Below are 12,784 nucleotides of genomic sequence, written 5' to 3' on the forward strand. Positions count from 1 at the left end.
ACTGTACATTCATCGCCTTTTGATTTCAAAACAAAGCTTCGAACCGTTATGAATCAGTGGATCGATTCATGATTCGGCTCGTGTGTCAAACTCATAGACTGTAAAAAAATATGGCCGTAGTGTCCGTGACGTCACCCATAGGATTCTGTTAAGCCGTTCTGAAGCTTAAAGTAGAGTCGAGCTGGGCGTCGCCATCTTGTGAGCGAGTCACGCCTGGATAACAGAAAATGGGCAAAAAGGCGGGATGTGGGCGGAGCTTAGGTGACGCAATGACTATAGACGGCAGATAAATGGCTATCCACCTGTAACCACGCCCTTAATTATGCAGAACTTTAAGGCTTTATAAAACGTAAACTAATGAGTTATAAAAAAAAATCACCCCCCTCACAGTCGTCATGAAGGTCAAAATTAGCCGTATAGACCAAAACCACAATTTGTACCAGTTTGTAAACATGTTTTTTTATGCTTTAAAGTTGGGAATTTTAACATGAGCTCAATGAGATTCTGCTCCTTCTGGAGCCGCTCTAGTGGCCAGTGGAGGAACTGCAGTTTACATTACTGCAGTATCGGCTTCAGGAGAGATCGCGGGAGGAGCCGCTTGGTCAAACTGCTGAAGTCACGTGACTTTGGCGATTCGAATCATGAATCGACTCACTGATTCATAACGGTTCGAATCTTTGTTTTGAAATCGGCAATCACTATATAGGTCGTTATTTAGTCTCATAGAGGTCTGACGACACAATTTACACTTTTGGCTGAACTAACCCTTTAAGAAACAAAACGATTGAACCATGCAGTGTAAACGGTGTTAATCTATAGTAAAGTGTAATTTATTCCAGTGATCAAAGCTGAATTTTCAGCATCAGTGTTGAAAATGTTGAAAACATTAAATTGATCAAAAGTGACAGTGAAGACATTTATAAAGTTACAAAAGATTATATTTCAGATAAATGCTGTTCTTTGAACTTTCTATTCATCAAAGAATCCTGAAGAATAAAATGCATCAGTTTCCACAGAAATATGATCAGTGATAATAATCATAAGTGTGTTGATCATCAGATCCTCATCTGAGAATGATTAGTGAAGGATCATGTGACTCTGAAGACTGGAGTAATGATAATTATGATCACAGGAATAAATCACACTTTACTATATATTCACACAGAGAACTGATGATTTACACTGGAGGAATATTACACTGCTTTGCTGGAGTTATGATCTAAAGTCTGAACTATTTTTATGGTGTTTTTTGTACTTTTGTTTTTTTTGGGAGTTGTGTGTTTGTGATGAAATATGTAGCATTTGTCAAGAAGGGTGTTGGTAACGAAGTCTCTGAACTTGTAACTTGTTAGAAGGCTTTTGTAGGAGCCGTTCATTATCACAGGAACAAAATAAAGGTCACGTCACCATAGATACAGATTCCTCAGGTAGACGTTTCTGGGAGAGAAAATAGCGCAACGCGTCAACCTGCGCATGTAGGATCTGTCCAGTCTGTGTACGCTTGGCTCATTCTCACCAATGATTATTAAGAATTACGCAGAATATATTCTTAGAGACGCTAAATATAATCACGGTGACCTGCAGGTCAAGAGCGCCAAACACTGGGATATTTTCGGCTGTGGTATTAAACCATATGCTTATGATTAATTACTGTACATTCAGCTCAGTTAGCAGCAGATTATGTGCCAATTATCCAAGCCATTATCTATTGATGTGCCTTAATAACATTTGGAAAGTGAATGGAGTTAAGTCAGCATGAAATCAAAATATACTTTATTGGCCTTATTGTGAACATTATTCCAGATGTTGTTCGGAGTGCACGTTATTCCAGATGTTGTTGTTCGGAGTGCACTTTATTCCAGATGTTGTTGTTCGGAGTGCACTTTATTCCAGATGTTGTTCCAAGTGCACACTATTCCATATGTTGTTCAGAGTGCACACTATTCCAGATGTTGTTGTTCCAAGTGCACGTTATTCCAGAAGTTGTTCCAAGTGCACATTATTCCAGATGTTGTTCCAAGTGCACATTATTCCAGATGTTGTTCCAAGTGCACATTATTCCAGATGTTGTTCCAAGTGCACGTAATTCCAGATGTTGTTGTTCGGAGTGCACTTTATTCCAGATGTTGTTGTTCGGAGTGCACTTTATTCCAGATGTTGTTCCAAGTGCACACTATTCCATATGTTGTTCAGAGTGCACACTATTCCAGATGTTGTTGTTCCAAGTGCACGTTATTCCAGAAGTTGTTCCAAGTGCACATTATTCCAGATGTTGTTCCAAGTGCACACTATTCCATATGTTGTTCAGAGTGCACACTATTCCAGATGTTGTTGTTCCAAGTGCACGTTATTCCAGATGTTGTTCCAAGTGCACATTATTCCAGATGTTGTTCCAAGTGCACGTAATTCCAGATGTTGTTCTAAGTACACGTTATTCCAGATGTTGTTCAAAGTGCACGTTATTCCAGACGTTGTTCCAAGTGCACGTAATTCCAGATGTTGTTCTAAGTACACGTTATTCCAGATGTTGTTCCAAGTGCACGTTATTCCAGATGTTGTTCCAAGTACACGTTATTCCAGATGTTGTTCCAAGTGCACGTTATTCCAGATGTTGTTCCAAGTGCATGTTATTCCAGATGTTGTTCCAACTGCACATTATTCCAGATGTTGTTCCAAGTGCACACTATTCCAGATGCTGTTCCAAGTGCACGTAATTCCAGATGTTGTTCCAAGTGCACGTTATTCCAAATGTTGTTCCAAGTGCACATTATTCCAGATGTTGTTCCAAGTGCACATTATTCCAGATGTTGTTCCAAGTGCACGTAATTCCAGATGTTGTTCTAAGTACACGTTATTCCAGATGTTGTTCCAAGTGCACGTTATTCCAGATGTTGTTCCAAGTGCACACTATTCCAGATGTTGTTCCAAGTGCACACTATTTCAGATGTTGTTCCAAGTGCACATTATTCCAGATGTTGTTCCAAGTGCACGTTATTCCAGATGTTGTTCAAAATGCACGTTATTCCAGATGTTGTTCCAAGAGCACATTATTCCAGATGTGGTTCAAAGTGCACACATGTTGTGACACGTTCCAGATGTTGTTCCAAGTGCACACTATTCCAGATGTTGTTCCAAGTGCACATTATTCCAGATGTTGTTCCAAGTGCACATTATTCCAGATGTTGTTGTTCCAAATGCACGTTATTCCAGATGTTGTTCAAAGTGCACGTTATTCCAGATGTTGTTCTAAGTGCACACTATTCCAGATGTTGTTCCAAGTGCACATTATTCCAGATGTTGTTGTTCCAAATGCACGTTATTCCAGATGTTGTTCAAAGTGCACGTTATTCCAGATGTTGTTCTAAGTGCACACTATTCCAGATGTTGTTCTAAGTGCACACTATTCCAGATGTTGTTGTTCCAAATGCACGTTATTCCAGATGTTGTTCAAAGTGCACGTTATTCCAGATGTTGTTCCAAGTGCACACTATTCCAGATGTTGTTCCAAGTGCACATTATTCCAGATGTTGTTGTTCCAAATGCACGTTATTCCAGATGTTGTTCAAAGTGCACGTTATTCCAGATGTTGTTCTAAGTGCACACTATTCCAGATGTTGTTCTAAGTGCACACTATTCCAGATGTTGTTCAAAGTGCACATTATTCCAGATGTTGTTCCAAGTGCACGTTATTCCAGATGTTGTTCTAAGTGCACACTATTCCAGATGTTGTTCAAAGTGCACATTATTCCAGATGTTGTTCCAAGTGCACGTTATTCCAGATGTTGTTCTAAGTGCACACTATTCCAGATGTTGTTCCAAGTGCACGTTATTCCAGATGTTGTTCTAAGTCAGGGGTGGGCAACAGTTTTAGTCTGAGGGCCACAGTTACTTTGGCAAAGTAAACGAAGGGCCACACAGGACAATTGCAGTTAAACATAGCTACATGATTAAATCGTACAAAATTATTAAATGCAGATATGTATAAGGCTACAGTTACTTTGACTTATAGAATATAACGTTATAACTGTTATTCCCTAGTGGCTGTGACCTCTTTCAGCATAACAAAAACACAACAAAATGACCAAAAAAGGTGCCCTAGAATGAGTTGAAACAATATGTTAAACTGTTTAATATCTACATAAAGCAGGGGTGGGCAACAGTTTTAGTCTGAGAGCCACAGTTACTTTGGCAAAGTAAACTTTGGCAAAGTCGTCTTTCCTGTGGCTCAATGAGTAGAGCATGGCGCTAGCAACGCCAAGGTCATGGGTTCGATTCCCAGGGAATGCAAGAATTGACAAAAATGTAAAATGTGTACCTTGAATGCAATGTAAGTCGCTTTGGATAAAAGCGTCTGCCAAATGCATAAATGTAAATGTAAACGGAGGGCCACACAGGACAATTGCAGTTAGACATAGCTACATGATTAAATCGTACAAAATTATTAAATGCAGATATGTATAAGGCTACAGTGACTTTTGCCAGCCTAATTCAAGGCCTGATAAATATTTTTTGCTAGGTCTGTCTGACATAGACTACTTTAAGGTTACAATAACTGGATTTACTACACTACCCCCTGCATATTTTTCAACTCTCATTCTAACCAGCTGTTGCTATTCAAGATCGAAAACTATTAACAAAACTGCAAATGTATGTATGCAGATCACATTAACATACAGACATACAGGCAATCTGGCTTGGAATTATCAAATTTAATTGGGGATACCTTCATCACTAAATGAAAAAAAAAAACATATTCAGCTTATTTCACTTGTTATTATTCCTTTATTGTAATTTCTTTTTTTTTTAACAAATGTTGTTTAAAACTTTTATGAAATGGAACACAATTTAACTGCAGGTCAACTTCATCACACGTATGCTTGCTTAAGGTTTAAAGAACAACATGGAATGGTTCTATGCGTCTCACAAAATTTTAATTTGATTTAGCTGTATCATCATCCCCACGTGAAATTGTTAAGGGGCTTAACTTTATACCATCAATGATCAATACACACTGATAACTATCTTAATAAAAAGATAAGCCAGCGTCCTTTATTATGCATACAGTCTTGTTCAAAATAATAGCAGTACAATGTGACTAACCAGAATAATCAAGGTTTTTAGTATATTTTTTATTGCTATGTGGCAAACAAGTTACCAGTAGGTTCAGTAGATTCTCAGAAAACAAATGAGACCCAGCATTCATGATATGCACGCTCTTAAGGCTGTGCAATTGGGCAATTAGTTGAATTAGTTGAAAGGGGTGTGTTCAAAAAAATAGCAGTGTGGCATTCAATCACTGAGGTCATCAATTTTGTGAAGAAACAGGTGTGAATCAGGTGGCCCCTATTTAAGGATGAAGCCAACACTTGTTGAACATGCATTTGAAAGCTGAGGAAAATGGGTCGTTCAAGACATTGTTCAGAAGAACAGCGTACTTTGATTAAAAAGTTGATTAGAGAGGGGAAAACCTATAAAGAGGTGCAAAAAATGATAGGCTGTTCAGCTAAAATGATCTCCAATGCCTTAAAATGGAGAGCAAAACCAGAGAGACGTGGAAGAAAACGGAAGACAACCATCAAAATGGATAGAAGAATAACCAGAATGGCAAAGGCTCAGCCAATGATCACCTCCAGGATGATCAAAGACAGTCTGGAGTTACCTGTAAGTACTGTGACAGTTAGAAGACGTCTGTGTGAAGCTAATCTATTTTCAAGAATCCCCCGCAAAGTCCCTCTGTTAAAAAAAAGGCACGTGCAGAAGAGGTTACAATTTGCCAAAGAACACATCAACTGGCCTAAAGAGAAATGGAGGAACATTTTGTGGACTGATGAGAGTAAAATTGTTCTTTTTGGGTCCAAGGGCCACAGGCAGTTTGTGAGACGACCCCCAAACTCTGAATTCAAGCCACAGTACACAGTGAAGACAGTGAAGCATGGAGGTGCAAGCATCATGATATGGGCATGTTTCTCCTACTATGGTGTTGGGCCTATTTATCGCATACCAGGGATCATGGATCCGTTTGCATATGTTAAAATACTTGAAGAGGTCATGTTGCCCTATGCTGAAGAGGACATGCCCTTGAAACGGTTGTTTCAACAAGACAATGACCCAAAACACACTAGTAAACGGGCAAAGTCTTGGTTCCAAACCAACAAAATTAATGTTATGGAGTGGCCAGCCCAATCTCCAGACCTTAATCCAATTGAGAACTTGTGGGGTGATATCAAAAATGCTGTTTCTGAAGCAAAACCAAGAAATGTGAATGAATTGTGGAATGTTGTTAAAGAATCATGGAGTGGAATAACAGCTGAGAGGTGCCACAAGTTGGTTGACTCCATGCCACACAGATGTCAAGCAGTTTTAAAAAACTGTGGTCATACAACTAAATATTAGTTTAGTGATTCACAGGATTGCTAAATCCCAGAAAAAAAAAATGTTTGTACAAAATAGTTTTGAGTTTGTACAGTCAAAGGTAGACACTGCTATTTTTTTGAACACACCCCTTTCAACTAATTGCCCAATTGCACAGCCTTAAGAGCGTGCATATCATGAATGCTGGGTCTCATTTGTTTTCTGAGAATCTACTGAACCTACTGGTAACTTGTTTGCCACGTAGCAATAAAAAATATACTAAAAACCTTGATTATTCTGGTTAGTCACATTGTACTGCTATTATTTTGAACAAGACTGTATATTAATCCTTTCACGCTTAATTTTATTATTCTAACTGACTCCCGAGTGAGTTTTTTCAAGGCAATTCCTAGTTTAGATTGTTCCCCCTTAATGTTTCCATGGCAATGTGTCATATTTGTCACGTGACACCGCACCGACAATAACACTGTGTTGCAGATGCATCGCTTTTATTCCCAGAGAATCCGGGTCATCAGTTTCTCCTGAAATACATGCAAGAAAGTGGCCAATAAACTGTGACAAGAATAGAGTTAAATTCCACTATGTTTGTTTGATATAATATTACTTTCGGAAAAAATATATTTGAATAGATTCTTATTGCTGCTTCCACAGCCATCAGTGTGTATTTTACTCCAAATGTATTGTTTTACTCGTGCTTATGTGTATTGAAATGTCTGAAACCTAAAATAAACATGAGTGTGAAAAAAAACTGCATAGTTGTGATATATGACAGCGCTGAGGCTGAGCTTGTCCGTCTCTGGCTCAGTGCCAACCAACGAGCCAAAGCACAGTTTGAATCCGGCATGCGACAACACTGAACATTCTAAATACCATGCGGGACCGTACTCTCAGGGGCACAAAAGTAAAAATCCCATATATGCGATAGCAATCAACAGCTTAAACGTTTAATTAGTAATCCTGAGTACAAAAATTCAACTTTCAACCAAATTGCCAGCACAGAGCACATCGCGGGGGCCGGATTGAAGCACTATGCGGGCCGGATCCGGCCCCCGGGCCGTATATTGCCCATGTATGTTCTAAGTGCACACTATTCCAGATGTTGTTCTAAGTGCACACTATTCCAGATGTTGTTCCAAGAACACATTATTCCAGATGTTGTTCAAAGTGCACACATGTTGCGACATGTTCCAGATGTTGTTCCAAGTGCACACTATTCCAGATATTGTTCCAAGTGCACATTATTCCAGATGTTGTTGTTCCAAATGCACGTTATTCCAGATGTTGTTCTAAGTGCACACTATTCCAGATGTTGTTGTTCGGAGTGCACGTTATTCCAGATGTTGTTGTTCGGAGTGCACTTTATTCCAGATGTTGTTGTTCGGAGTGCACGTTATTCCAGATGTTGTCGTTCAGAGTGCACACTATTCCAGATGTTGTTCCAAGTGCACATTATTCCAGATGTTGTTGTTCCAAATGTATGTTATTCCAGATGTTGTTCTAAGTGCACACTATTCCAGATGTTGTTCAGAGTGCACACTATTCCAGATGTTGTTCCAAGTGCACGTTATTCCAGAAGTTGTTCCAAGTGCACATTATTCCAGATGTTGTTGTTCCAAGTGCACATTATTCCAGATGTTGTTCCAAGTGCACATTATTCCAGATGTTGTTCCAAGTGCACGTAATTCCACATGTTGTTCTAAGTGCACGTTATTCCAGATGTTGTTTAAAGTGCACATTATTCCAGATGTTGTTCCAAGAGCACATTATTCCAGATGTTGTTCAAAGTGCACATTATTCCAGATCTTGTTCAAAGTGCACGTTATTCCAGATGTTGTTCCAAGTGCACACTATTCCAGATGTTGTTCCAAGTGCACACTATTCCAGATGTTGTTCCAAGTGCACACTATTCCAGATGTTGTTCAAAGTGCACACTATTCCAGATCTTGTTCAAAGTGCACGTTATTCCAGATGTTGTTCCAAGTGCACACTATTCCAGATGTTGTTCAAAGTGCACACTATTCCAGATCTTGTTCAAAGTGCACATTATTCAAGATGTTGTTCCAAGTGCATGTTATTCCAGATGTTGTTCAAAGTGCACACTATTCCAGATGTTGTTCAAAGTGCATGTTATTCCAGATGTTGTTCCAAGTGCACACTATTCCAGATGTTGTTCCAAGTGCACATTATTCCAGATGTTGTTCCAAGTGCACATTATTCCAGATGTTGTTCCAAATGCACGTTATTCCAGATGTTGTTCAAAGTGCACGTTATTCCAGATGTTGTTCAAAGTGCACATTATTCAAGATGTTGTTCCAAGTGCACACTATTCCAGATGTTGTTCCAAGTGCACATTATTCCAGATGTTGTTCCAAGTGCACATTATTCCAGATGTTGTTCCAAATGCACATTATTCCAGATGTTGTTCCAAATGCACGTTATTCCAGATGTTGTTCAAAGTGCACGTTATTCCAGATGTTGTTCCAAGTGCACACTATTCCAGATGTTGTTCAAAGTGCACACTATTCCAGATGTTGTTCCAAGTGCACACTATTCCAGATGTTGTTCCAAGTGCACATTATTCCAGATGTTGTTCCAAATGCACGTTATTCCAGATGTTGTTCAAAGTGCACGTTATTCCAGATGTTGTTCCAAGTGCACGTAATTCCAGATGTTGTTCCAAGTGCACGTAATTCCAGATGTTGTTCAAAGTGCAAGTTATTCCAGATGTTGTTCGAAGTGCAGGCTATTCCAAATGTTGCTGTTTGGAGTGCACGTTATTCCAGATGTTGTCGTTCAAAGTTCACGTTATTCCAGGCGTTCCAAGTCCAAGTTATTCCAGATGTTGCTGTTTGTAGTTCATGTTATTCCAGATGTTGTCGTTCAGAGTGCACGCTATTCCAGATGTTGTTGTTCAAAGTCCACACTATTCCAGATGTTGTTGTTCGGAGTGCACACTATTCCAGATTTTGTTGTTTAAAGTGTGCACTATTCCAGGTGTTGTTGTTCGGAGTGCACACTATTCCAGGTGTAGTTGTTTGGAGTGCACACTATTCCAGATGTTGTTGTTCGGAGTGCACACTAATCCAGATGTTGTTGTTCAAAATCCACACTATTCCAGATTTTGTTGTTTAAAGTGTGCACTATTCCAGATGTTGTTGTTTAAAGTGTGCACTATTCCAGATGTTGTTGTTCGGAGTGCACGTTATTCCAGATGTTGTCGTTCAAAGTTCACGTTATTCCAGGTGTTCCAAGTGCAAGTTATTCCAGATGTTGCTGTTTGTAGTTCATGTTATTCCAGATGTTGTCGTTCAGAGTGCACGCTATTCCAGATGTTGTCGTTCAAAGTTCACGTTATTCCAGGTGTTCCAAGTGCAAGTTATTCCAGATGTTGCTGTTTGTAGTTCATGTTATTCCAGATGTTGTCGTTCAGAGTGCACGCTATTCCAGATGTTGTTGTTCGGAGTGCACACTATTCCAGATGTTGTTGTTCGGAGTGCACACTATTCCACATGTTGTTGTTTAAAGTGTGCACTATTCCAGATGTTGTTGTTCGGAGTGCACGTTATTCCAGATGCACACTGTTCCACATAATTAAATGCACTCTTTTCAAAATGCATGCTATTCTAGAATTCCAATTTTTTTCCCCAAATTACATGTTATTACAGATGTTTTCTTTGTAATCTGTCCTCAAAACACAACTTGCCTTTTTTGCCTGCAAAACAGCTGTTTACACTTTGTTTTCGCCAACTCACATTAAGTTCTGGCTCCATACTAGTACACACTGCCTTTTCACTGATCAATCAGTTTGTCATGTTGCTCAGAAACAAAAGTGCAAAAGTGTCCCATGTTGGCCTTTAGGGCAGGAGATGAAGTATCATGAGTGATTGTGAGCGTATTTGATGTGATGTAGTTGAGACGCAGTCAGGACGGACTCGCAGAGTGTCTGACGGTTCAGCCGCTGCAGCACAGCCTCGCACCGCTGGACCTGATTGAGACCAAGCACCAGTCGCCCACTGAGGATCTCTACACTGGTATGAGACTTCTACAATAGTCACGTGTTCAGGGAAGGGTCTGCATTACTGTCCCTCACAAAATATACCATAAACATATTAAATGAAACGTTAACAAATAAAATGAAATATGAAAAGCTTATATTATTTCAGTTTCATTTAGTTAAACTTGATGTACTAAAATAACTCAAATTTAAATAATAGAAAATAAAATTAATTATGACGTATTTAGACAAAACTTAACTAGAATTTTAACTAAACTTGAAATCAGAAAACATGGTAACACTTTATTTTAAGGTTCAGTTATTAACTATTAACTAGTTGCTCATTATCATACATATTACATCCCTTAATCCGACCCAATGCCTAAACTTAAATGCTACAAAAACTACCTCACTAACTATTAATAAGCAGTAAATTAGGAGTTTATGAGGCAAAAGTCATATTAAAAGTGAATATGTGTTCCCCATACTAAAGTGTTACAGAAAATATAAAAATAAATCAACTAAAATATTATTAAAAAATACAATTAATATCTCGATACTAAAAGTGACATTATAAAAGTAATCACTGTACTTTATAATGCATTATATATCTTATACCAAAGTTAAAATGCATTATAATATTTGCAGATATCTTAGTCTGAATTTGGTTGTCATGTTTTAATGCATTATATTTTCTAAAGGTGAGTTTACAGAATGCATAATACACTGTTGTTACAATTATTCATAAGATCATACAATGCATTATAAAGTGCATTACAAGGCATAATTGATGCATTAAAAATGCTTTATATGTTCATTACCCTTTTTGGCATATAATCAACGGATCAGAAACCAGACTACATCAAAACACACAAAAACAAACCCCTCATTACCGTACATTAATATTCAAAACCACCTCTATTTTTAGTCTTGTTAGCGCTTCACAACTCCAGCTTACATGTATTCCTTATCTTTTCCATTCAGACAACGTCCTATATTTTGTGCACGAATACGTTTTCCAATGTAAAGAAACAGACCGTCCAGAAAAACGCAACATTTTTTCCAAAATCAAGGATTTTTGCCCGCAACAATCACAAAAAAGCCGCATTTTTCTGGAAGGACTGAAGAAAATAGAGTATCTTTAAACTCACTGCATCCAAGTGTTTTTGAACCGTATGTGAAAAGGTCCCTAAAAAGCTTTCAGAATCTTTTTGATGCTTCATTCCAGTGATGGCTAATGGCAATGAAGCTTTACCCGGAAACTAATGATGATTTTCTCTTGTGTCCATGTGCAAGTCTTCACCCTAAACCAGCCCAGCCTGATGCAGCCGCTGCCTCCGCTACAGGCCAACAACAGGTAGGAAAACATCACATGTTTCGACTATAAGGACAACACTAGTCACTCCTGTCATGTCGCATTTCCGAGGGAAACCCAGTATTCAGTGGGAACATTTGATTTGTTTCATGAAATGAATAGAAATATTTTGCAAACACGTGTTGATAAATCTAAAGTTGTCCAAATATGCGCACGTTTTGACCAAGTGCCCAAGCGGATGTTGTTTAGTGCATGTATGTGACCACAAATAAAACGGAGAACACGCGACTGGCTTTTGATTACGGATCGATTATAATGCATTGGTCAAATAACGAAGCTGAAGGCTTTAATCTTTATAATTATACCAAGTTTTTCCAGATGAAGTTAGTGTGATGTTTTAACGTGTATTGAATGTTGACATCAGTAATCTGGGGCCGACTGGAAGGGCCGCCGCCGTTTGCTATATGCGAGCTAGGCAGTTGCCGCCCATTACTTCCCATTAAGAAAAGAATCAGAACAAGCTAAATAAAACAATGTTTATTAAACACGATCATCATACGGTGCCCCCTCAGCCACACGTTTAATTACTTATCAACCTGATCATTAGATTGAATTGATGGTGATTATTGATTATTGGTTCAGGCGTTAGGTCAGGCGAGTGCTCATCCCTTGCGCGTTAATGAAAAATTAGGCATCTAAACCTCACGGATGCACAGGGACGGAAAAAGAGGAAAGAAGAATATCAAAAGAAAGCCCAGTATAGAGGTTAGTCTTCTTATCTCAGCCAATAAGTTGTCAAACACAATACATTTACTTAGTATTATCAATATTATCAACTAATATTCATTTTATTAATATTGTCAATAAGCTATCACTTGCTAGTTTTCTATGTATTACTACGTATAACAAACATAACTTCGCTGACAATAATCTACAATAACCTACATAGATGTAATTTAAATATCAAAAGTCCAGTACATAATAAATGTGGATAACGTATCGCTAGTTATGAAAAGTACAAATGCTCTCTACATGAGCGTCGGAAGCAAATAAAAAGTGGGTCAACCTCTCTATTGTTGTTGTTTTTTTACTGGAGTAACGAT

The 12,784-nt window shown here is 38.5% G+C and overlaps 1 protein-coding gene across 2 annotated transcripts in view; it reads left to right on the forward strand.

The window, feature by feature from the left end:
• Positions 1-12,784, forward strand: part of glis3 (GLIS family zinc finger 3) — a 59,048-nt gene that overhangs the window by 28,444 nt on the left and 17,820 nt on the right. For both annotated transcript variants that reach the window (XM_067433977.1, XM_067433978.1), the window contains exons 7-8: positions 10,283-10,403; positions 11,663-11,723. In XM_067433977.1, coding sequence (XP_067290078.1) covers positions 10,283-10,403; positions 11,663-11,723 — 182 coding nt within the window. The remainder of the gene's footprint in view (positions 1-10,282; positions 10,404-11,662; positions 11,724-12,784) is intronic.

Source organism: Pseudorasbora parva, chromosome 23 (genome assembly GCF_024679245.1).
Source record: "Pseudorasbora parva isolate DD20220531a chromosome 23, ASM2467924v1, whole genome shotgun sequence".
Lineage (NCBI taxonomy): Eukaryota > Metazoa > Chordata > Actinopteri > Cypriniformes > Gobionidae > Pseudorasbora > Pseudorasbora parva.